The following is a 24,817-nucleotide window of genomic DNA, read 5'->3' as shown; positions in this document are numbered from 1 at the left end:
ATCGAAAATGAAATTAATTGTAACGACTATGGGTGCCATTGCGATTGATATTCCCAAGTTACATTGCAAGCTTTATAGATGTTTTATAGCATTCTACAAGTCTAAATCATGGTCTACAGAACCATCATAAAACCAAAATTGTTACTTGGGTTACGTCTTCTTCTCAATTTTTAGATGTAATACGAAATATGCTGAACGAATTCAACGCCGTTATTCGATCATAGTATATTTTTTAAATCATATTTTAATCCGAACAATGTATAAACATGTCTCAATTATAAAATGATTAAATGTAAATCATCCTTTAGTAAGTAATATTTTTGAGTGTACATAAAAATACTTAAGAGAGATTTAACCCGTAAAAGCCCGGGACAAACTTTTTATTTTCAAAAATTTGTATCTCAGAGATGCCATGACCGATAAAAATGATATTTTTTTACATCATTCCGGTGAGTGGTTCTTACATTTGTTGGGTGGTACTTCCCCCCAGGACCTTCCTTTTTTTCTATATATTCAAGAATGTGTTGCCATTGGTCATATTTTGCCGAGTAGATGTGATTTGATATGTCGCTTGGTATGGTTATGAGCGATATCAAATTTGACCATACAGAACCACTACCCGGAATATCTGGAACCGGTTCTACGGTAGCCATATGTCTCTGTGATAGTCGTTTTGAGTGCCATTAATCATATTTGGTTGAGTAGATGTGATTTGATGTGTCGCTTGGTATGGTTATGAGCGATGTAAACTTTGACCATACAGAACCATAATCCGGAATATCCGGAACCGGTTCTACGGAAGCCATATGGCTCTATAATTGTTGTTTTGAGCGCCATTGGTCATATTTCGTCGAGTAGATGTAATTTGATATGTCGCTTGGTATGGGTATGAGCGATATCAAATTTGACCATACGGAACCATAATCCGGAATATCCGGAACCGGTTTTACGGTGGTCATATGGCTCTGTGGACGTCGTTTTGAGTGCCATTGGTCATATTTCGTCAAGTAGATGTGATTTTATATGTTGCTTGATATTGTTATGACAGACAATAAATTTGACTATATGGAACCATAATCCGGAACATCCGGAACCGATTCCATGGTAAGCATGTGATCTTATGAATGTTCTTTAACATTTCCGGGAGTTCCTCGAAAAAAAAAATCAATATGTTGTCGCGATTATATGTAAGATATATGATAAAGATTGAAAACAAACACCCCCGTGCCAACACATTCTTGAATACATAGAAAAGAGGGAGGGTCTCCTTGAGTGCCTTCCAGTTTTTGGCAATACGACCTCTTCAACTAATTCTTTCTTCTAATTTGTGCTAGCGCTTTCTGGGGAATTTTCCATGGAATTCCAAGTAGATATGATCCTTAAAAAGGGGTCTGGTGATTTCAGAAATGGAATTAAGCGTAAAATTGATTTTCTAGAAAGTGAAGAAGACAAAAAATATATGTTGCCAAAAACGGGAAGGCACTGTAATACTTAATAAGTGTTGGACTTAAAGTTTAGAGTTGAATACCCCTAGGCTAAGACCATTATCTATCTACCGAATCCCATTCGTTAGGAGGGATGTTAGCAGATTTGTATATATTATTCAATCTTTAGATTCGTTATTGGTTTGGTCTACAGAAACTGCAGTTTTCGATTTTATTTTTCGTGATAAAGCTATCTTAACAAGCAACCGCTTTCAAAGTAATTAAATACGGACCTCATTTCTGATTGAACTACACTTTCTAAGTTATACCCGTGCAGCTCAACCCATCTCGTTATTCAATGCAAATCGGTTCCTAAAGATGATTCATTCATAATTCTAGAGCAGTTGGATATATTTGTCACCACATGGGGGATCCCACTGACCGAGGGGAAAAATGCACCCCATTGAACAATGTTTTCCGCAGATGACGGTAATCCTGTAACGTACAGGTGCAAGCCCCACGCAGGTCGTCATTTAAAATGCAAAAGTCGTATTTTTCCTCATTTCCAATAAATTTACCAATAACTTCCCCAACCAGTTGCAAGTGATACTTTCCATGCAACAAGTTCTGTCGATGAATGGTCCATTCGGGCTTGATTGTAACGAGATGAGATAACTCGCGTATAAACCGCAACTACCCAGGGCAACCGGCAGCGCATCGCAGTCGTCGTCACAAGGGGCAAAGTGTTATTGATTTATTCATTGGCTGATGTTTATAGTTCGCTTGTTGATTTGCATTTTTTAAAGTCTCCATGGCAGCGGAATAAATGGCATGCATACTGCATCCCACAAAATGTCTCATCTCTGGATCTGATCGTTTTAATTAGAATACCCGCATCAAATCGTGGGTCATAAGTTTTATTACTGGAGGTAATAATTAAAGGAAAAATAATTGGTTTAATGGTGGAATTCACTCAATCATTCGCAAGTTAACATTCTTGAATGGTTATTGTTTTAACATCCAATGTGAGGGTTGTTTACAAGTAGCAATTAAGAACTATGTATCATTCCTAAATAAGTGCACGTCAACTTTAACCGACTTTCATTGATCAATTTTTAAAAACTTTTCATTTCAGATTAGTTCGTTAGTTAGGCTACTAGGAAAGAACCAACCAGAATAAAAATGACAAATAAAGATTATCCTCAATGCAACGGATCGCAGCCATCGGCGAATCACAAAAATGGCATCAACAACGACGCGATGTCCGTGTCCAGCTACAAGGGTTCGAAGGACATTCTGAACGTGAAATTCAACAAACCGCCGGAGAAATCTAACAATAGTGTCAGCAGTACTCAACCCGTGTCGTACTTCAAATTGGTAAGCTCCGGATGGGATTTCGGCGATAAACGTGTGGTTGCCATAATCGTTTGTCTTTTTATCTTTCCAATCCACAGTTTCGCTTTGCCACATGGGGAGAAATAAGTGCCACAATTCTGGGAGTGATATTGGCCTCGATTGCGTCGTTGGGACTACCCTACGGTGTTATACTGTACGGTGAATACACGACGTTGCTGGTGGACCGAACAATCGGAATCGGAAAATCCACCGACACAGCTATTCTGTCGATGTTTGGCGGTGGACAAGTGCTGTAAGTATGCCGGCCCTTCCGGGAATGTTTTGAAAAGTGGGTCTTATTCATTCATATCCGAGTTGTGCATAACTTGTGCTTTGAAATTAACTGGTAGTATAAAAGTCAGTTTGACTTATGAAGCATTTTAAAATTTCTACCATTATGCGTTATAATGCTGAACCACTTACAAACTTGAACTCTTAAATTGCACCATGATTGGTTGATTACGATTGTTCTCAATATGCGGCAATGGATGCATTTGGTTGAATATAATAATATAGTATAATGTTTCGTAGTATAAAGCTCTAACGTCTTTCTTGAAATCCTCGAAGTCCACGATCGACGATCGTGTGACTTATTGATCTTTTGCCAAAGCCGTCATAAATCTATGGGTGGACTCAAAATGATTAAGCACAATCTCCATTACACGGAGAAAAAATAGTACCCAAAATTTGAGTTCTTTTTACTTAATATTGAGTTCAGCCAGTCACTTGCATTCTTTATTATTGTCCAAAAAGGAACGAGAGATTGAACCCAACGATATAGTCCAGCCCAATAAGTTACTTTTGAGTAAATTACATATTCTCAAATTTACGTGAATTAAACTTAATTTTGGGTAGAATATACTTAAAAGTAGGTTTTTTTTTGCTGGTGTTAAATGGAAACTACAATATGCGATTTACTCAAAATTGGGTTATTGGGCTGAACCCTGGAATTGAGGGAAAAGTACTTAATTTTGGGTAGTTTTTCATCTCCTTATAGATATACCTTCACCTTGCTAAGAAGTAGAACAAGATACTTTTTTTTTCTACACAGAGCATTCATCATTAGTTTCTCGAGATGCCCCTAATTTTAATGGCTTTATAGAAGAAACAAACGATGACTGCAGCAACGTCAACGCACTTGTTGTTCGTATCAGTTAATGATGCAACCATATGGAAACTATCCAGGAAGTTCCAAAATATCAACAGTTCTTAATGGGACTGACATGCGTAGAATTTTCTACTTGATAGCAAATTTCTTCGCATAACAGTCCCACTGAATATTTGTCGTATAAAAATAAACTTGACTGGTGCAATCATGAAATATTGGACGGATGACTCCCACACTGAAAATCTCGATAAACATTTTTGAAAGGTCGTATATGCCTTGGTCTATTTTTGAGACACATATTCTCAATAGGAGGTATATAGTTTGATATAGGAGGTTCTTATTTAGCATCCAAAACGTCAAATACAACAGGGAAAGGTTCTGCAGCTGAGTGATTAACGATAGAGAAAGTCGATGAAGAGAATCGAACAATGCAGATAGGACCTATTGAAATGTTTATCGATTGATTTTATAATAGGTCCTATATCCATGGTAGTAATTTGAAGTCCCCTATATCACACTGGTCAGGTTTAAGGATCCCCTGACCGAACCGAGACAAATGAAATAAAACTTAGGGCCTATTTTTTGACACTAAAAAAAAAATAAAAATTCAGACATGTAACGTAAAATCCCAAACACGGACGTAACGATAGAGTGCAAATCGAACCCACAAGATATTGCGCATGCTCACATGAGCAAGCTCAATGCTCGGTTGACCGCTCACCAGTTAACCAATGAAAGGAAGGGAGGAGAAAAGCAGCAGTAGTAAAAACGCTTGCCAAATCGTTTTCTTCGTCATTTACTTTCGAGCAACGGACGGATATGCGTCGGACACGAGCATGACTGAAAATTACTCCGTGAGAGAATAAACTCGCGTAAATCATTCCAGCTCTAAACCTTCCTGCAGACGTCAATTGGCCGCAGGATTATGCATTTCGTTTTAGTTCTCCGTCCACTAAAGCAAATACAACAGCAATATTAACAAATAGTGCCAAAATAAAAGGTTATACTTTTTTGAGCACGAAAAATCATCTGTAATTTTAGATTTTTAGTTGTTTATTAATTTATTTGATAAGGCTCAAAAGAAATAACTTTACAGAGCCGAGGAATCTTGGTCACTATACAATACATCTTAAAACTACACAGCTAAAAAAAAGTAGTGTAAATTTCCGTTACTATGATGCACATAAATGGAGCGTCATAAATCATACAAATTTACATTATAAATCGTGTAAATTTATGAGACATGTCATGCAATATTCCATATATTGTATGCAACTTTCCACCTTTGTTTGCAACATTTCTTGCAAGCTGCTAGTTTACGTGAAAAGGAAGTTTACATGCATGAATGTTTGCATGCATGGATGTTTACATCACCAGTAAAATTCAGATTTTTTTAGTGTGTATAGTCAAAAGGTACAACACAATAAACGCTTTATCTTCCGCTATCCAAAAAGCCTCTTCAATCAGAACTGGAGCCGCTTCCAGTGGTTTCATTGTATGGCAGTTACGCCAACGTGGGTCAGAGCGCTTCCATTGCAGTAATGGACGCAAAATGTGGGCAGCACTCACACACTCATCACTAAACGGTTGCTTTCCAAAGTCGACGACACATCGACCGAAAGAACTACTAATGAAGAACAATGAGGAAGACCACACAATGGTTGCTGCCGATCGCGTGGCACACATCGAGAGTGGCCTGCTTTTGTCGACAGCCGAGTGAACACTGACATCCGTGATTTTCACGGAGCTGAACTTCGCATGTTTAAATTTTTTATTTGCGTGTGTGAGTACTTCATTCACCATAATAAGCACACACTAAGAAAAACTCATGAAAATTTAGGTGCTCTTAAAGTGACATATACGAGCGACAATTTTGCCAAAAAATTTCATTCATAACAAATGCGAAATATAGCTTAATCAAACGTATTTTTCGTCTAGCAACGAACTTTTCAGTCTCGGTGCATTTAGTATTACATTACATGTTTGTTTACGCCTCATCTTTTATGTCAAAGATAGATTCCATCACGTATAAAATAAGCTAATTCTAAGAGTGTGGATAGTAAAAAAAGTGTCTTGAGAAAGCGAATATTCAGTACAATGTCGCAATATGATTCTGTGCAGTATATGTGCAATCTTCGCAAGCGATTGAGGGAACAAGAAGCAGATAACACCTCGAAGCGACCAAAAACTTCTGCCAAACGATTAACCGTCAAAAAAGGATCAAAAGGACACCAGAAAAAAAAACAAATAATGGCCCTTCTCAGGGCCACCAATTAAAAAACGAAAAGAGTTAAGAAGTTAAGGTTTGTTCTCATTCAAAGATGATGTTCTGGTCATGCTTGGATCTCATAAAAATTGCTCATGATTTGCAAAAGGAGAAATATTCCAAGAAACATCATAGGCCAAACATATTTATATATACGAGATCTCGAATTTTTTTGGCAGATTCACGGAAAATTTAACAACTCGGTGATCTTAAAAATTTGGGCTAAGTTTGTGATCCCAATTTTTTAGAATGAAATGCTGATTTTTCTTAGATCAAAACTTGGTTGTGTCTAAGACAAAGGTCTTGAAAATTGTTCAATGTTCCCAGAGTGTTGTGGCCTTTGGCCTAAATTCCCTATGATGTAACGGGTGTCCACTAAAAAATGGAAATGCAAAGTATGGGACGGGAAAAAACATCAGTGAAGTTTAGTTCAAAAAGATTTATTTCATACAAAGGGTTAGCTTAAGTCTTCAAACTGAGCTTAGTCAATATTGACATACGGTCCGTGGTCCGCTGTGCCTAGCACCTTAGCCATGATATTGGAACATGACCGTTGGAGGGCTGCCACATTGATTTTCCGGATGCAGCTTTTGATCCTGTTGGTGAGTTGCTTGGTGTCCTTGGCCTTCCAATTATCCTTGTTTACCATGTAGTTCAATAGACCAAAAACCATATCGATAGGACGGCACTGCGGCAGATTTGTCGGATTCCGATCTAATATATTTGGTATATTTTGGCTCTCCGTCGTTCTTCCGGCTCGTCCAGCGGCATTGGGATTTCACGGTTTGGATTTGCTCGTCGGTGTACTCTATGGATCTGATGTTCACACTATTCACGCCTTCATTAGAGTCTTGCAGATGAGTGACTTCAAACAACGGAAATTTCTGGCCGCTTCACTTTGAATTACCGAATCCTTATTGTTGAACATGTTGTGCAGCGTCTTCTTATTCATTATCTTCGTTGGACGGCCGCTACCTCTCTTCCGGGTTACTGCCATGGATGCCAGCATACGGTATATGGTGGATACCGTGTACTTTTACGATCTTCGTTCGCTTGAAAGAATTGTACATTGTTCCTGTTTCGATGCCATGCTGATCTGATTTAATGATTCATAAACCTACACACTTAAAAAATCATGTAAATTTAGGTGCTCTGAGAGGGACATATACGAGCGTCAATTTTGGCATAAAAGTTCAATCAAACGTACTTTTCGTCGAGTAACGAACTTTTCAGTCTCGGAGCACTTAATATTACATGACATGTTTGTATACGTTTCATCTTTTATGTCAAAGATAGATTCCTTCATGTGTAAAATTAGTTATTTCTAGGTGTGTAAGTTGACATTTCCCAGCGAACGTCTGTTAGAAAAGTATTGGGATCATTCTCATTTTTTAGTGGACACCCGTTACTATAAACATGCGCCTGTTCGACTTTCAAGCCGATGATATAAGTGAACGCAAACCACGGTTTCAATAATCTAAACGTTCAAGGTTCTATCCCAGTCTGCCGCCTCTTAAAGTTATATAATTAGGTTGATTTGACTGTAATGGGTTATGTTCTTGGGATTAGGCTCAGCAGTCTTATTTAGTGAAAAAACTGTGTTTTCTATTTGCAACGTATCGGTGCTTATTATATCTTTTTCAAGAATTCTAAATTGATGGAGTTTTCTTGGGAGGAGCTTCATAATAGCCTTTATCTACACACTTAGAAATTACTATTTTTACACGAGACGTAATTCAGCTTTGACGTAAATCATGGAACGTAAACAAACATGTTTACATGCCATGAAACTGAAACACATGCAACTCGACGAAAAGTGCGTTTGATTGAATTGATTTTCTCGTCCTTTTCAACTGATTTTTATGTCAAGAGGGCCGCTTGCATGTGCCGGTCTCAGGGCACTGAAATTTACATGTCTTTTTCGTAGTGTGTAGCCTATCGAGCAAGATTGCTGCAGTTCATTTGTTATAAACATGTTTTTCGGAATAATGAAAATCATGAAATTATATGATGATATTTTGTACGTGTAAGTTCCAAGAAGAGGTTGCAAAGTGTGTGTTTGACTCATGAATCCTGTCAATTTCACTTTCAGACAGTCACAATTTTATCATTGGTGAATATTCACTCTTCATGAAGAGTGAATACTCAATGATAAAATAATCACTGCTTGTGACTTTCATGCCATCATGTGAATTCTAAAATAACAAGAGATATTGCAAACAAGATCAATTATAGCCATACTGAGTGCCCAGGATCACATTGGCCACATCCGGACATGTAGCAGTGCTAGTGGTGTAGTGGTAAGCGTGACTGCTTTCTCACCCCAATGAGTCTGGGTTCAATCCCAGCCTTCGGAAGGGAAGTAAAGCCGTTGGTCCCGGCCCATATGTGTTGAATGGGTGCAATATCCTATGCAGGTGTGGAAGCTGCCTTCCTGCACTTCTTCTTCTTCTTCTTCTTCTTCGCATTCCAAGCTTATTGCATATCGCATATTAGCTTATTGCGTGCTCTCAACCAACATTAGTGTTCTAGATGCACTTCCACAGTTATTAATTGCAAGCTTTCGATGCCTGTACCATTTTTGCATTGGTATAATTGTGTGGCAAGTCCAATCATACTTCTATGCCCAGGGAAGTCGAGAAATTTTCCAACCCGAAAAATTCCAAGACCGGACCGGAATTGAACCCAGCCACCTCCAGCATGGTCTTGCTTTGTAGCTGCACCTTTACCGACTGAGCTAAGGAAGACCCCAGCGTAAACTCCTATCAACCACGAAATACTTTCTAGCTGCTTCAACTAGAGGGATCTTAGCAGAGACAAAAATGACTGCGACTACTTTCCATCACCAATCACTCGCGACACAACGGCCTCAGTTCTCTAGTACACAGCATGTAAGATGCAGCACCAACTCCTCATCGGCCGAAACAACGTCGAAATCAGAACCGGCAACTCCAGCGACCGAAAACAAACGCGTCTTACAGAGGCCACGGCACACTTCGATTTAACTATGGTTTTCCAGTGAAGCAAAAACTTGAAAGACTGTTGCATGCTCTAATTCTAGCTTATCATTTCACACCATTTCATAGGATCTTCAAAGAAACTCTTGCACAATCTGCCTCCAATCAGAATCATCGGGTCAGCCTACCAATCGCCTTTTTCTTCGGCAGCCATCCTTTTGAACTGTGTGTTAATCAGCAACTTGAAATAAGCCATATTTTGTCGTGAGTATATTCAATTTAATGAAAAATCTGGCATAACAGGATTTCTCAGTCATGAAACTGTGCTCAGATTGAAGCTGAAATACTAAGGAATCGTGTGAATACATTCAGCGAAGTGTTTTGATGGGAAAATACAATGAAATTAACGTCTAAATTTTGGTTGCCGAAAACAGTCAATGGGTGCCGAAGCCAACGTTTACCCTATGTTATGGACGAAAAAATACATTTTATTTTGTAGCATTTCCAAAACACGTTGAAACAAACATTTGGTTCATATCATTTTTGTAGGTAAACAAACTGCGGAATCCAATGGAAATAGTTTCAAGCTAAGCCGCGTTTTCCCGAAAAAATTAAACCGACAATTTGTCACTCGGAAAATTTTTCGCGTGGTGCAAGAAGCAGAGCAAACTTTGATCTCTTAAACACGTGACAAATTGTGTTGATTCATTGAATACAACTTTGATCACTTTGGAGAATTATGTATGAGTAAATTTGTTTGATTTAGCTCAACAGCGTAATTCTGGGTTGCATGTTAGGGAAGAGCGCTACTTCGTCATAATCGCCCATTTACGTTCTATCGAGCAGAAATCATCAATAATCAACATCACCGTGCACAAATCAATCATACGTTCTGGATCAACAATAGAAAAGGGCCCATCCGCATTTATAAACAAACCGTTCCAAAGCCCATTCCTCACAAATCGAAGGCCGCCGACACAAACCAACACCTTCATCGTGTAGGCAGAAGTTTCCCCTATCCGATGATGGTGTTGGTTTGCGTGGGTGGCCTTCGCTTTGTGAGTAAAGGGCTTTGGAACGGTTTGCTTACAAATGCTGATGGGCCCTTTTCTATTGTTGATCTAGGTTTGTTCCGATCCGTTAGTTCATAAGCCACAACATAAACCCTATTACAGCGCATTGTATGAATATTTACACTCATTGTTCTCAAAACAAAAGAAGCGCTTCTAGCGAATCCATTTTTTCTACGATCATCAGTTGGACGAAGAAAATCTAATGGCGTTTCAATGCGTTAGGACGGAATTGAAACTCGTAGGACGGATTTAGAATCAAGAAGCAGTGTTAGATTTTTAATAATATCTCAAAATTGTATGACTCTTTTTCAAAACGTATGGAAAGATGAATAAATTTAGAAGTTATCTTTGATGTAAACAATCCATGTTTTGTTCTTTCAAAAAAGAGAGGCAAAGTGCGGGATGTGCTTAGTAGGACGGAAATTAAATCAAAAACCCTACCTGAAGTGATTTGATGTTCCTAGCGGAACCACGTCTGGCGTTAGATTCAATTTCTCTGATCATCTAATACAATTGTCACGACATCTTAAGTGACAAAGAGCCATTTTACCTTTTACGCCATGCAGAATAACCCTACGAAGGACAACCCCTTGGTTTAGATATAGAAAAAAGCAGGCCAACCTCACACCAAACTTACACACAGTCATGGTCAAGCAGATTCTGAACTGGAAATGTGCAATTTAAGACAGAAATAAAAGGGTAATCAAATTGAACTTTTACAAACCAGTGTCAGTTTAAACACTCTTGTTTTCGCACACGTGGTGCTAGCTAGTCGAGTCAGAAGTCCGAGCAAACCAATCAATTTCAATTGATAGTTTTCACACTTTCTGATGACGATAGCATTCATTTCAAACGCAACTCTATATACTATATATATATGTATCTGATCGATTGCAATAGGCTCGAAAAACGTGGCCAATCTAATTCAATAAAAATTTTAATCAACGGATCTCTTTCAGGGTGAATGCCAGCGCGGAAGAAAACCGCTTGGCCATCCTAGAGGATGCCAAAGCCTTCGGATTGGGCGTGTTGTTTGTGTCATTGTTTCAGTTCCTAGCCGCTGCGCTCAGCGTAGACATGATCAACCGGTCGGCGAACCGGCAGATCAGCAGGGTACGAAAGTTGTTCCTACGGGCGGTCCTCCGGCAGGACATGACCTGGTATGATCTTAACAGTGATGACAATTTCGCCGTGCGAATTACAGAGTAAGTGGTGCTGTTGTGCAGAAGGTAATTACGGAGATTCTAACAATCGTTATCTGTTGCAGTGATCTTGATAAATTGAAAGAAGGCATCGGTGAGAAGCTTTCCATCTTTACGTACTTAGTGATGTCTTTCACCATATCTGTGATATTTTCGTTCTTCTACGGATGGAAGCTGACACTAGTTATTCTAAGCTGTGCACCAATTATTATCCTAGCCACCGCTATAGTAGCTAAGGTATGTCCTTGTAATTCATAACTAGTCTTGACGAAATGGTATTAGCTAACCATTTGAATTCCTTCCAGATGCAAAGCACGTTAACGGAAAAGGAGTTGAAGGCTTATTCTTCCGCGGGAACTGTTGCGGAAGAAGTTCTTGGTAGCATTCGCACCGTAGTGGCATTTGGGGGTGAAATGAAAGAACTGGACCGATATCGCAATCGCCTTAGCTCTGCGGAGAGTAACGGTCGCAAGAAAGGTCTCTTTTCCGGAATTGGAGGCGGTATCATGTGGTTCATTATCTACTGCTGTTATGCGCTAGCTTTCTGGTACGGAATCAGCCTGATCCTCGAAGATCGTGGAAAAGACGTCAAAGATTACACACCAGCCGTGTTGATCATTGTTCTGTTCGGCGTTCTGGCTGGAGCTCAAAATCTTGGCCTATCGTCTCCTCATTTGGAAGCCTTTTCAACAGCAAAGGGTTCGGCCTCTTCAATTTTCTCGGTTATCGATAGGATACCGATGATTGATTCCATGGGAGAAAGTGGCCTTAAACCACTTTCTATCAATGGAAACATCACCTTTACGGGTGTGCAGTTCCGATATCCCGCAAGAAGTGACGTTCAGGTTTTGCAAGGATTAAACCTAACGATCGAGGCAGGAAAGACTGTTGCATTAGTTGGCCCATCAGGATGTGGAAAATCGACGTGTCTTCAACTGATCCAGCGGCTGTATGATCCCTTGAATGTATGTCTTCATAGATCGGTTATTCGAGGACATGCGATTTAATAATGAATTTTCCTTTCCAGGGTAATGTTACCATCGATGGTATCAAGATAAACGAGTTGAACATCACTTGGCTCCGATCGTTTATAGGTGTGGTCGGTCAGGAACCGGTCCTCTTCGCAACCAGTATCGCGGAGAACATTCGCTACGGGAATCCGGAGGCTAGTCAACTAGAAATAGAAAAAGCAGCTAAAATTGCCAATTGCCACAGCTTCATCACCAAGCTTCCAAATGGTTATCATACCCTTATTGGTGAACGAGGAGCCCAGCTATCTGGTGGGCAGAAGCAACGAATTGCCATAGCAAGAGCATTGGTTCGTAATCCGAAAATTCTCCTGTTGGACGAAGCAACTTCTGCTTTGGATCCAAACTCTGAACGGCGTGTTCAGGATGCTCTCGAAAAGGCCAGCCGAGGCCGCACGACACTGGTGGTGTCGCACCGGCTGTCGACGATAACCAATGCGGACAAGATTGTCTACATCGATAAAGGCGTTGTGGCAGAGCAGGGTACTCACGAAGAACTGATGGCGAAAAAGGGACTGTATTACAACCTGGTTATTGCCAGTGGGTCGCAAAGGAAGGATGAAGATGAAATCGACGCTATTAAGGAGCTTAGTCAGGTGGGGCCCAAGAGTGAGTCTGTGGACGATGATGTATGCTCGGATGATGAATCTGATTCCAGCAAGTCGGCAGAAGCGATCGTGGACGACAAGGAAGACGTGTATCCTGTTTCAGTGTTTAGATTGGTGAAGTTAAATTCTCCCGAATGGCCGTACATTTTGTTCGGCTGTGGAGCTGCCATGGTTGTAGGAGCGTCATTCCCGTTGTTTGCCGTGTTGTTTGGTGAAATGTATGGCGTAAGTATCTTTGAAACGATCTGGTTGATATCGCATATGCTAATGTTCTGTAACTGTCGCTTGCAGATTCTATCAGTAGCCGATCCGGAATACGTTAAGGAAGAATCAAACTTTTACTCACTGCTTTTCCTGGTACTCGGTTTGGTGACCGGTCTAGGAACATTCTTCCAAACGTACCTATTCAATATCGCTGGAGTTCGACTGACATCCCGGCTGCGACAGAAAACTTTCAAGGCAATCATCAGCCAGGAGATGGCGTGGTTCGATGAGTCTAACAATGCTGTGGGTGCACTTTGCGCTCGCTTGTCCGGAGATTGTGCTAGTGTTCAAGGTGCCACGGGCACACGCATCGGCTCTCTACTACAAGCTGCTTCAACAATCTGCATTGGCGTTGGAATATCTCTCTACTATTCATGGAACCTGACGCTCGTCTCAGTAGTCGCTATTCCCATAGTTCTGGGATCAATCATGCTGGAGTCTTGGTATACGGAGTCCAGTGGTCTGAAGGAGAAACAGTCGCTGGAAAGTGCGATCAAACTGGCTGTAGAAGCTATTTCAAACATCCGAACTGTGGCCAGTTTAGGTCAGGAGCCTTATGTTTTGGAACGATACTACAAAGAAATCGCCAAAGTTGATGAAGCATGCAAGAAGAAGACCAGATTGCGGGGAGTGGTATTTGCGTTGGGACAAATAATGCCATTTATGGGTTACGGCCTGGCGTTGTTCTACGGTGGTAAACTAGTTTCCGAAGCTGAACTGGAATACAAAGATGTAATCAAGTAAGTTAGTGATTTATTTGGATTTGGGCAGATATCTTCAAGGTTATATTTTCACAGGGTATCTGAAGCACTGATTTTTGGAGCATGGATGCTGGGACAGGCCTTGGCTTACGCCCCAAACGTTAATTCGGCGATGCTGTCCGCTGGACGTCTTATGAAACTACTTGACCGCACACCAAAAATGCACAATCCATCAAATTCCTACCACTCGACAATTGAGGTAGCTACGAATAATTCAGGCAGTAGGTTTGATCTAATCATTTTATTTTATTATAGAATCACGAAGGCAATATTAAATACACCAACGTTGAATTCCGCTATCCTACACGACCTACGATCCCTATTCTACAGGGGCTTAACTTGGAAATCAAGCAAGGTAACACCGTGGCCTTGGTTGGACCATCTGGATGTGGCAAATCAACTTGCATTCAGTTGCTCCTACGCTACTATGACCCAGACAGTGGCAAAGTTGTATGTATCCATCACTTTATTCAGCTACCTTGCAAATTGTACTTACCTTACCATAATTACAGGACATTGACGGCACTACGACAACCGAGTTTCAGCTTGGCCGTATCCGCTCGCAAATGGGTCTCGTATCGCAGGAACCCGTTCTGTTTGACCGAACCATCGCCGAGAACATTGCCTACGGAGACAACACCCGTGACATTGCGATGCCGGAGATCATCGAGGCAGCCAGAATGGCAAATATCCACGAGTTCATCATTAATCTTCCCAAGGGATATGACACCAGTTTAGGAACTAAGGGAGCTCAGCTATCCGGCGGTCAGAAACAGCGCATCGCTATCGCTCGTGCTTTGGTAAGAAATCCACGAATCCTGCTACTGGATGAAGCAACATCGGCTTTGGATAATCAAAGCGAGAAAATTGTGCAGAATGCTTTGGACCACGCTCGGAAGGGACGCACCTGCATCATCATCGCACATCGATTGACAACCATTCAGAATGCGGACGTAATCTGTGTCATACAGAATGGAGTTGTCGTCGAAAGCGGCACTCATGATGAACTTTTGACTCTGAATAAGATCTACGCGAAGCTCTACAGCATGCAGCAGGTGGCTTAGAAGTGCACTTAACTTGCACGTACGCTCAGTATTTATTGTTACTATACATTTTTATCTCGATTTGACGATGAAAACAGAAGACTTTACGTGCCGTAACGGATGTATGTTTTAAGTACATTCGCCCATCTAACGCATATCGGTTCTGAGGACGTCTCAGTAATAGCTGCAAGCAAAGCTGTATTTTTGCGTTAGATTTAGATTAGATGTGATATTTTGAAAACGCCTCTTTAGTACTTAAAACTTGAAATGTGTACGATAAGAAAGCTTCTATAGCCATATACCGAACATCTTGTAATCCAAATAATCAATAATTGTACATAAACAGATGTTATGAAACTAAATCCAATGTACATCCATAACAGCCACTATATTCAACGTGCACATATATTCTACACAAAACATTGAGTAACATTTTTCCAGTTTTCTCCACTGACTAAAAAAACAAGCTTTCAAGTATTCATAACGAGTTACTCAACTATTTATAAACGCAGAATCTTCAAAGTGATAGCTGTAAGAATTTCGAATGCCTATCCACTCGCTTTTGTTATAATCTATTTGTAGTTATGAAATAAACTTTTACAATTAAAATGATAAAAAAAAATTCACTTTTGTTTCACTTTATAGAGAAAATTGTATGCATAACTAACTGAAGTACAGTAGATAGACTAATCCACGCAGATACAAGCAATCCTCTAGTCAAAACAAATGAATAAATAAATTACGAATCAAATCAGTGAGATCATTTTCCTGGGGAGCGGGTTGTTAGCACAGCGGTGCTCAAAACAATGCATGAAGATGTGCACGGGATGCCGTTTAATCAAATTTGAATTACGTTGTTGTTTACTTTCAATAGTTCTGCAATAATTTGCAGCTGCAATATATTTACATACGGGAATCAAAATAAATGTAAAATCAATCACTGAAATTAGCTTTAAATAAACTTTACTGATAGCAGTGTCGTAATCGAGCTTTCATTACAAGATACTTTCAGATGTTCCCAACTGCTTCTGTTAGTCGTTACCTCGTAATATGGATTACGAAACGATGAATATTCAGACCAAGGTCATATTCCGATTGCAAAAATAAATCCGGTTCACTTTTTCCTGATATACCTATGGCGTACTCGTACCTTATCTTCCCTGGTCCATCTTCCTTGGATGAGATTTTTCTCCTGTCGTACAATGTTCGCCAACTAACACAGTTCGAGGCTGCTTGTATCCAGTTTCTTTAGCGTCCCACACTTCCTATATATTGCTTCACTTAGTCTAACCACCTAGCTCGCTGCGCTCTTCTGTGTCCTGCACCGGCCGGATTCGAAGCAAACACGGCAAGTAATCAAAAGTTCCGATAGAAGGCTATTTAAGGCTTGCTTGATGGTGGTCTATAGCATTCTAAGCAGCATGGTTTTTTTGAACGGTCCTTTTAGAAAAAAAGTAAAAAAAAGAGTTTTAGTCCTCACACCAATTTTATATCATTAGTTTGCATTTATGAAAGTTGATTCTAAAGCTAGTGTCATTTATTATCGTGATAAAGATTTTTAGTTTTAGTACAGGATTAGTATTAGTACTATTTTATAGGGAGTCCTGTAAAGTATAAGCACAGTTTATTATTGGAATAAAACAACGTTATTTTTTTCCTCTCTGATCGGGACCTAACACCACTGCGACCAGTAATTTGATCTATTCTAGTATATCCTGTGTCCTTAGTTTAGTGCATGTCGTATTGAAATATTCGATTTTTTTGACAGTTGTCATTCTTGAATTTATCGCAAGGATCCGACTCTAATTGAAAGGTTCCGCTATTTATACCTGTTCGATCACACCATCGGCGTCGAGCTCTGCCACATTTGAAAATTTATAGCGGCAGCAACAAACCCTTGGTAGCGATCTGTTCTTCAGTAGTATAATTTTATCCGTCATTCCATCTGTAGATGTTTTTGTATGTTTCCAATATTTTGCTTATGTTTTGAAAAGTAGAATATATGATATATGGTCGATATTGAATTGCTTTGTGCCGCAGTATCTAAGAGAGGACAATATATCAATGAAATAAGTTAAGTGTTCGTACTACCTCCGAGCAGGCAGGATGCCTCTCGAAGGCAATAAACAGAATTAAAGTGGTGAAATTACGATTATACAAATATACAACGTAGGGAAAGACATCCTGGTCAAAACATTGGTGCCGTGACCAGGATTGTACTTGTAGGAAGTTTATCGTTATCGCCATTATCGCCATTGTTTCATCACTGCATCTAGTGCTAAATGGAACATTTCGCCATCGTTGTTCCAACTCACTTCAATCATCAACTACTGAGAAGATGCAATGCTAGATCATATTCAGACCATAGTATTGCTTTACCAGATCGTGGATGTGCTTTTTGGATTATGGATTATACTTGGCGAAACCCAGTGCCTTTGTTGGACTTCAGCGTGTTAGTCGGATTGCCCACCGTCTCTGTGTGCCGTGGACTTAAGTGTCGAACTGCACTCTTGGACCACAGCGTCGACACATTAGCCAATCGGACCGCAGCGTTATATAACGGGTGGCAACTAAAATTTTGGAATTTCTTTCTCAAGCTGTCAAAAAAGACAAACATACTTGAAAAAGATCTGATTTATTGAAATTGAAGATACATTGTCCATTGTTGAAAAAAAATTAGTGAACATTTGAAAACGGTCCGTAATCGGATGTTCGGCGAAGCTTTCGTTTGATGTCGGAACAGGAGCGTTGTACGGCCTTCATGTCAACTTTGCGAATGCATCTCTTGATTCTACCAATCAACTGTTTGCAAATCGTTGCTCTCCAGTTATTTTTGTACACCAAGGAGCTCAAAACCCTTCGATTGGGCGACACTGAGGCAGATTTGTCGGGTTGTGGTTTTTGGGTACAAATGGGATCGAATGGGTATTCAGGAACGATTGTGTTTTTTTTGGCGTAATGCGATGACGATTTATCCGGCCAAAACACGTATTGTCCATCAGCATGATGTTTTTGTAGAAACGGGATCAAAATTTTCTTCAAACATTCGTTCTGGTACACATATTGATTGATTGCCAAACCAGAGGGCTTGAACCATGGCTTAGAAATGCCTTTCTCGGAAATTTTTGCGTCCATAATTTTGGCTGGTCTTCCACTACCTTGCTTGGGAGCAGTTGTTGGGGATCTTAGGATATGGTAAACAGTCGAAGCCGCAACATTTTCGCTTTTAAAATGTTGCCGAGATTTCTGTGCAGTTCGTAGAACTGTACAACGCGCTCGCGAAATACTTCTTGTTTCGACGGCATTTTGAGCAAAACTTAGCAAGCATAAACAAAACCGAAAATACTAGCAGAAAGAGAAAAGAGAGAGCTAACACATACACACTCTTATTTCTCTCTGAGCTCGTTTGTTGTTGAGCATAGAGGCCTCGAAAAAATTCCAAAATTTTAGTTGCCACCCGTTAGTAAATTCAGCATGGTAATGATTTCACTTCTTTTAAAATTTATTAAAAGCATTCGTTTTTGGTGGGCAGTAAATTCGATCACACCATCGGCGTCGGGCTCTGCCACATTTAAAAATTTATAGCGGCAGCAACAAACCCCTGGTAGCGATTTGTTCTTCAGTAGTATAGTTTTATCCGTCATTCCATCTGTAGATGTTTTTGTATGTTTTCAATATATTGTTTATGTTTTGAAAAGTAGAATATATGATATATGATCGACATTGAATTGCTTTGTGCCGCAGTATCTATACAAATACACAACGTAGGGAAAGACATCCTGGTCAAAACAATACCCTTCGGAGTATTGAAACACCCTCCAAAGGCGCGCCCCTTTTTTCAGTCAAAATTGGATTCCTTAGCAACAAAATTAAGGAATGACACCGATAATGACCATGCATCAGAACCCTAGTCTTAACCACTTCAAACTAGAGATCAACGAATAGAAGATTAGGAATCAAATAGATGAAGACTTACTAAATTATTTTTTCCTTGTTTCATGATCATCCTCGGTGGACAAAGCCGAGTCTTGTCACTATCAACAAGGCATAAAAAGTAACAAGGACTAAGATGTGTTCCTTGGATTACTGAAAAATCCTGTTCCCCTAGTTTGAAGTAGTCAGGACTAAGAATCGGCGGTAGATCTTACATCCCTTTACTTATTGACTTATCGGCATCGTCAAACTTCCTGACCATCACGGACTGTGTAAGATTGGTCTCTCAGAAGCGTCTTGTAGTCAAATTTGACGTATGTTTCATCGTCCATGATAACACACGCCAATTTTTCACGCCGTCCAAAAGTTCCGAGCCCTCGGATGTGGCTTGTTTCTGACTCCGTTTCGGCTTCTTGAACGTTTTCAGACAGTTTCTTGCCATGACACGTTGGCAAACAGAGGCACTGTTCTTATTTACGATAGCTTGGTGAGCTTCTGGTCAGCTTTCGGTCCCCCGGTCCTGGTTTAGGGCCAGATTTTGATGTGTCCTCGAAGGTAACTTCTTCACTGAACTTCCGGATGGCAAATTGGAGTGCTCCGATACTTACTTCCTCCATTTTTGCCAACTTCCTTACTGATAAGTTGGGAATAGTGCACCATTTGTGCAGCATATGTTTGCGCTTTTCCGGGAAAATGTCTCGCATTTTGATGATTTTGTAAAAAAATTGCACTTTACGCACACAAACTTGTATAGCAAGAAGTATAGGGTGTCCCAGAATGTCTAAGCACATTAAAAAAAAACGATAACGTAATTCTGATTACAGCAAATTCAATTTTTATTTCGTATTCATGTTCTCTATAGTATTCGCTAACAGTTAAACGTAGGAAATCTGAGATCCGACCAGTCATAAGCCAAGGAGCGGATTTTTGATCTCACGCTACTCATTCGCTTAAGCCTTTCGCAAACTTTGTAACGGAATCCGCTGCCTTTACATGTTTCCGCAAATATGCCTTGGTCAGGGCACAAAAAGCTTCGATTGGCCTGGCCTGGGGACAGTTTGGCGGATTCATCTCCTTGGGTACGAATTGGACCTTGTTGGCTTTATACCAGGCTACCGTGTCCTTAGAGTAATGAGCCGACGCCAAATCCGGCCAAAACAGTACTGAGGTGTTGTGCTTTATTCATCGTCCATAATCACGCACACCGATTTTCCGCACAGCAATTGGTCTTATAACTTCCGAGCCCTCGGTTTGACGGATGCGGCTTGTTTTTCACTCCGCTTTGGTTTCTTCTGCTTCTTAAACGTCTTTAGATCCATTCTTGCTTTGGCCCGCTGGACGTTACTCTTCGAGCATCACACTTTTTTAGCCACGTCTCGAAGCACTTTTCTTGGGAGTGAAAGCTTGCACGATTCTCCGGTCCAGATTTCGGTCAACAGGGTTCGTTTTACGTCCAGATTTTTGCTTGTCCTGGAAAGTTGCTTCATCACCATACTTCCAAATCGCGTTTCGAATGGTTTCGATGCTTACACCTTCCAATTTCGCTAATTGGGTTGTTTAATTTCGAAAAATATACCGCTTTGTTTTATGAGCCCAACGATATTTTTATCTATCCCGTAGACAATCTTCTCGATTTTTAAATCAAGATTTAAATTTTTGATCGTTGACACTAAATCTATTCGTTGACAGCTCGCTCCCATACAAATTCCTACCAAGGGGCGCTAAAATGGTTATTTTTTCTAATGTAATCGTACGTATTTAAAATAGTTTTAGTGTACCAAAATTGATGAAATTTTGGATTTAGGTTCAATTTTTAATGCAAATAACGAATACGTATTTACCTCAATACCCCTAAACAACCCAATTGACTCAGAGAAATGTTGGGGATAGTCCATAATTTGTTCACGATATCTTTGCGCTTTTCCGGAGAAATACTTCGCATTTTCACGGAAATGTAAAGAACCGACACTTCCGATACACGAACCTGTTGGTCGAAATGTAAACAATGATTCAGCGTGGTAATCAGCTTTTTAAACGTCATCTGTATCAAGCTGGGCTGTTCCAAAGTCGTGCTTAGACATTCTGACAGCTGATAAACTTCAGTGGGGTAGAAATGGCGGCGAATTGAAAGTGTGATTATACTTTCTGGAACACACTATAGAATAACAAAACTTAACAAACAAAATTTAACAAAACGCGGATGGAATTGTGTTTTTTTTCGGTCGCTGTTTTTTCGTTGCCTTCTGTCACTTTTTTCAAATATTTTTGCATTTTTTTTTATAAATATCTAAAGCTATACAGCAGGAAATTAGTGCCTTTGAATAGAACTTTTGATGTGTGCTGCTGCGAAAAAAGCATCTACAAGCAAGAGGAGGAGGACGATGGCGACCATAATGTCTTAAGACAGGATATATAGACACATAATTTGGTGAGATCTTTTCATATTATTTTACTGACAATGGATATTTCCAATCGTGTTTTACATCATGCTTCATTAAACACGCGCTGGATTCAAAGCATTGATCTGAATCTGAAGGTGTGCTAGCAGTTCCATTAGCCATGTGATATCGGAACTGTAGACATGTGGAGCTTATGGCTTCTGAAAGTGACTTCGGAATTGGTACGAATTATCAAACATTTTAAAATGGGTTTCTGGATCAACAGTAGAGCTAGCACCTTCTAATTCCCGGACTAAAACTGCTTTCAGTTATCTCTAATATGATAATTTCAAGTATATTTCTTCCATAATACCACTTGCAAGAAATTTTGGCAAACAATATTTTGAATGTTAACTTGTATGATACATGACGCTCCTCTTATATGCATCATAGTGATAGAAATTCACATTACTTTTTTCAACTAATTTCTGTGTAGACTAAAAACCATTTTCAACCAACTTGGTCAAATTCGAGAACGGTTACTCTCAAGGAAATGATCAAAATGTGTTTTGAAATAAAATTCAGCATGAGACATTTTTATTGTTTTACACTCAATTCTGTAACGCGATTTGTTTTTTCGTTTCTATTTTTAATCCCGTAATCTCAAATTGCTACCAAGTGTAATGCAACATGTTTCAAAACATAAAAAAACCAAGAATAATATGATGGAATTAAAAAATGTGTACCAATCCTTCATAAGGGCGAATGTAATCGCTCTATTTAAAATTGTTAGAAGACACGGTTTTTCGAAGGTGCCTTCAACGCCAATTGAAGTAGAGTGTGAGCCAAGGGGTAGGTCACTCCACACACCAGTCTTGTGTCATCTTTTTTGTCAGAGTGCCGTAGGTGTGCCGATTGTTCCGGTCATAGAGTAAGCTGCGATTATTTGTAAAATACCCATCCTGGCAACCCAGTATTTCTGACACCTTGAATGTTTTGGTTTGAAATCGCAAGGATAAATCGGATTGAGGATGACGCGGAAAGTGGCTGGTGTTGCTGTTTTATGTTCATAGGATGATAAAAGTCCTGTGTTTTAATCTTCTATAATGCCCTCAAAGGCAGACCAGAAACCTAGCCTTTCGTGATATGAAAAGCATCGGTCTATCAGCGGCTGAAAAGAGTAGGAACCGGTGGGGAGCATTGTTGGAGACTGACTATGGAGGATGATGAATGGACTTCTTTAGTTTGTTTTGTGTGATTTGCAGCATTATTTGAATTAAGGGTACTATTGGGGTCTGATTAACTGCCTCTTTCTCTTGAGCCTACTCTAGAACCTACATTTCGTATTTAGAAGATTTTTATAAGTGAGCTGCTGGCCTGAGTTCCTCTGGTATATTAAATTAGAGTCAAACAGCACGTAATGATGTAAACAACTTCAATGACAGTTGTCCAGCAGTACTCCCATTTTATTTACAAAAATCCAATGCCTACGAGAGGTATGCCGAAGTAGTGTTGATGGATGTGCCCAAGCTGTGTCGAATCTAATTTCGGCACAATGTGCTGAGTGACTTACCCCTTAGTGTGAGCACTGAAATGATGATTCGCGGTAGTGGTAGAAGGGCTCTTCGCAATGCGCCGTGGTATGAGAGGAAGATGGACTTTGACGTCAAACTCCGTCATCCGTTTCATTGGTCTTTGTCTAGGGGCAAGCCAGCTGTACTCAAATTTAATATTTTTGCTCAGAGTAAATTTGAGTAACTCATAAGTACTCAAAAATGATCAAAGTGGCCTGGCCTTATATCCATCAACAAATACAAACTAGAGTATAAATCAACGTTATGTGTCAAAGGAGGAGGAGAATCAGAATGATTTTATTATATTCTTGTTATAAATCATTATTTAATCTATTGAATTCATAAACAGCATGACTCATACTGATAAGCGGAATCTAAGAACTTTGCTTTATGTAAAGGAAAACAAGGTAAAAATGCCATATACAAAGATGGCCTAAGAAGGAAAATGTCTCCGTATCACCCGGCAAGACGTGCTTTATGAGGCTTCATGTGCTTGAAAAAGCAGAGGTTCTGCATGTCTACACATTACAAATTTCAGCATCTCAAATAAACATGAATAAGTTGAGAATTCAAGATGGATGGGAGCTATATTTGGTTTGTTCGAAACATACAATTTTAAATATGACTATACGATGACAATGTATTGCTTTTTTATTAATCTCGGCTCGAACTTAGTGGCAAATAGAATTGCTTATAGTTAATTTTTTTTCTGAAAATCATGACAACCAGCAACCAAATTATTAATACAAGGATTATTTTTCTAGAATAGACTTCTCTGAATGCCCAAGTATTAGTGCAGAACTATGAGGTTGCTACCTCAACATTCTGCCCTAATTCTTGGGGATTCAGACAAAAGTCAGAGAATACTATTACAAAGCAGCAGTCGTAACTTTGATACCTCTCGAAGATTCAAACTGCGGTCAATTTAACCAAAAATGTACTTCAGCAAATTGTTCATATTTTGAATCTGCAAATGCTATGGACAACGTCGACCGATAACAGGGGCCACATTACGCATCTCTAAACGAAACACTTTTTCATACAAGCGTTCGTACAAAAAGTCTTTCGTTTCGAGATGCGCAATGTGGCCCCAGGCTGCACTAGATTCGGATGAAAACGGCTTACAAAGGATTGACACGAAGAAGTAGGAAGGCCATGGGACCTATGGATGTTTTTCCAGTGTAAACCACCTTCTGATCTCTTAATGTATACAGGTATTTCACTAAGATGCCCACATTTATCAGGATTCACCATTCGATAATGCGAAGCAGCAGAATTTAGAAATATTTATCACCGTTGAACGTCTTTGTTTGACAGTTCTGGAATAAACATAAAAAGGTTGCTGTGTTACCATGCATCACATGTTGAGCAACTCGAGTTACTCAGAGTTGCTCAAAATTAACTCAAATATTACTCACGATCAAAAGCTGTCTTGTCCCCAGGTCTTTGTCATGAAGCAGGATCTAAACTCCATTGATGATGATGATATTGAACTTCTTTCGGTTGGTCTGCTACAGTCAATTCTCCATAACTCTATGATCCCTTCAATATCAATGTATAAATTTCATTTTTATAAATGAAATTTAATAAATTCATGTTGATCTTCATCAAGTTTCGTCTACAATTTGGACTTCTACATCAACACATGTCAAGCAGCTAAACTTGGTGAGTTCATTCCATTCGGTAAATTTTTATCTTTTCAAACCAGTAACGTTGGAAGATCACCTTTTTGTGGTGCGTTACTGGTATAAGATCTACCACCTAACCCTAGCCGTGACAAATTCAAACTAGGGAATCAGGATT

General features: G+C 39.7%; 1 protein-coding gene across 2 annotated transcripts in view; it reads left to right on the top strand.

Annotated features, from left to right (window-relative positions):
* Mdr49 (Multi drug resistance 49) overlaps nt 1–15,728 on the top strand; it is a 70,812-nt gene extending 55,084 nt beyond the window's left edge. For both annotated transcript variants that reach the window (XM_065223151.1, XM_065223229.1), the window contains exons 2-11: nt 2,560–2,801; nt 2,879–3,072; nt 11,183–11,428; nt 11,491–11,662; nt 11,731–12,390; nt 12,453–13,286; nt 13,353–14,065; nt 14,123–14,285; nt 14,342–14,536; nt 14,599–15,728. In XM_065223151.1, coding sequence (XP_065079223.1) covers nt 2,607–2,801; nt 2,879–3,072; nt 11,183–11,428; nt 11,491–11,662; nt 11,731–12,390; nt 12,453–13,286; nt 13,353–14,065; nt 14,123–14,285; nt 14,342–14,536; nt 14,599–15,150 — 3,924 coding nt within the window. In that variant the 5' untranslated portion in view covers nt 2,560–2,606 and the 3' untranslated portion in view covers nt 15,151–15,728. The remainder of the gene's footprint in view (nt 1–2,559; nt 2,802–2,878; nt 3,073–11,182; nt 11,429–11,490; nt 11,663–11,730; nt 12,391–12,452; nt 13,287–13,352; nt 14,066–14,122; nt 14,286–14,341; nt 14,537–14,598) is intronic.
* The last annotated feature ends 9,089 nt before the right edge of the window (nt 15,729–24,817 follow it).

This window comes from Ochlerotatus camptorhynchus, unplaced genomic scaffold, assembly GCF_037179485.1.
Source record: "Ochlerotatus camptorhynchus isolate MF236.1 unplaced genomic scaffold, CSIRO-AGI_Acam_v1.1 ptg000002l, whole genome shotgun sequence".
NCBI classification, from domain to species: domain Eukaryota; kingdom Metazoa; phylum Arthropoda; class Insecta; order Diptera; family Culicidae; genus Ochlerotatus; species Ochlerotatus camptorhynchus.
Note: the sequence above shows the minus strand (reverse complement) of the source record. Positions and strands in the feature narration are given on the sequence as shown.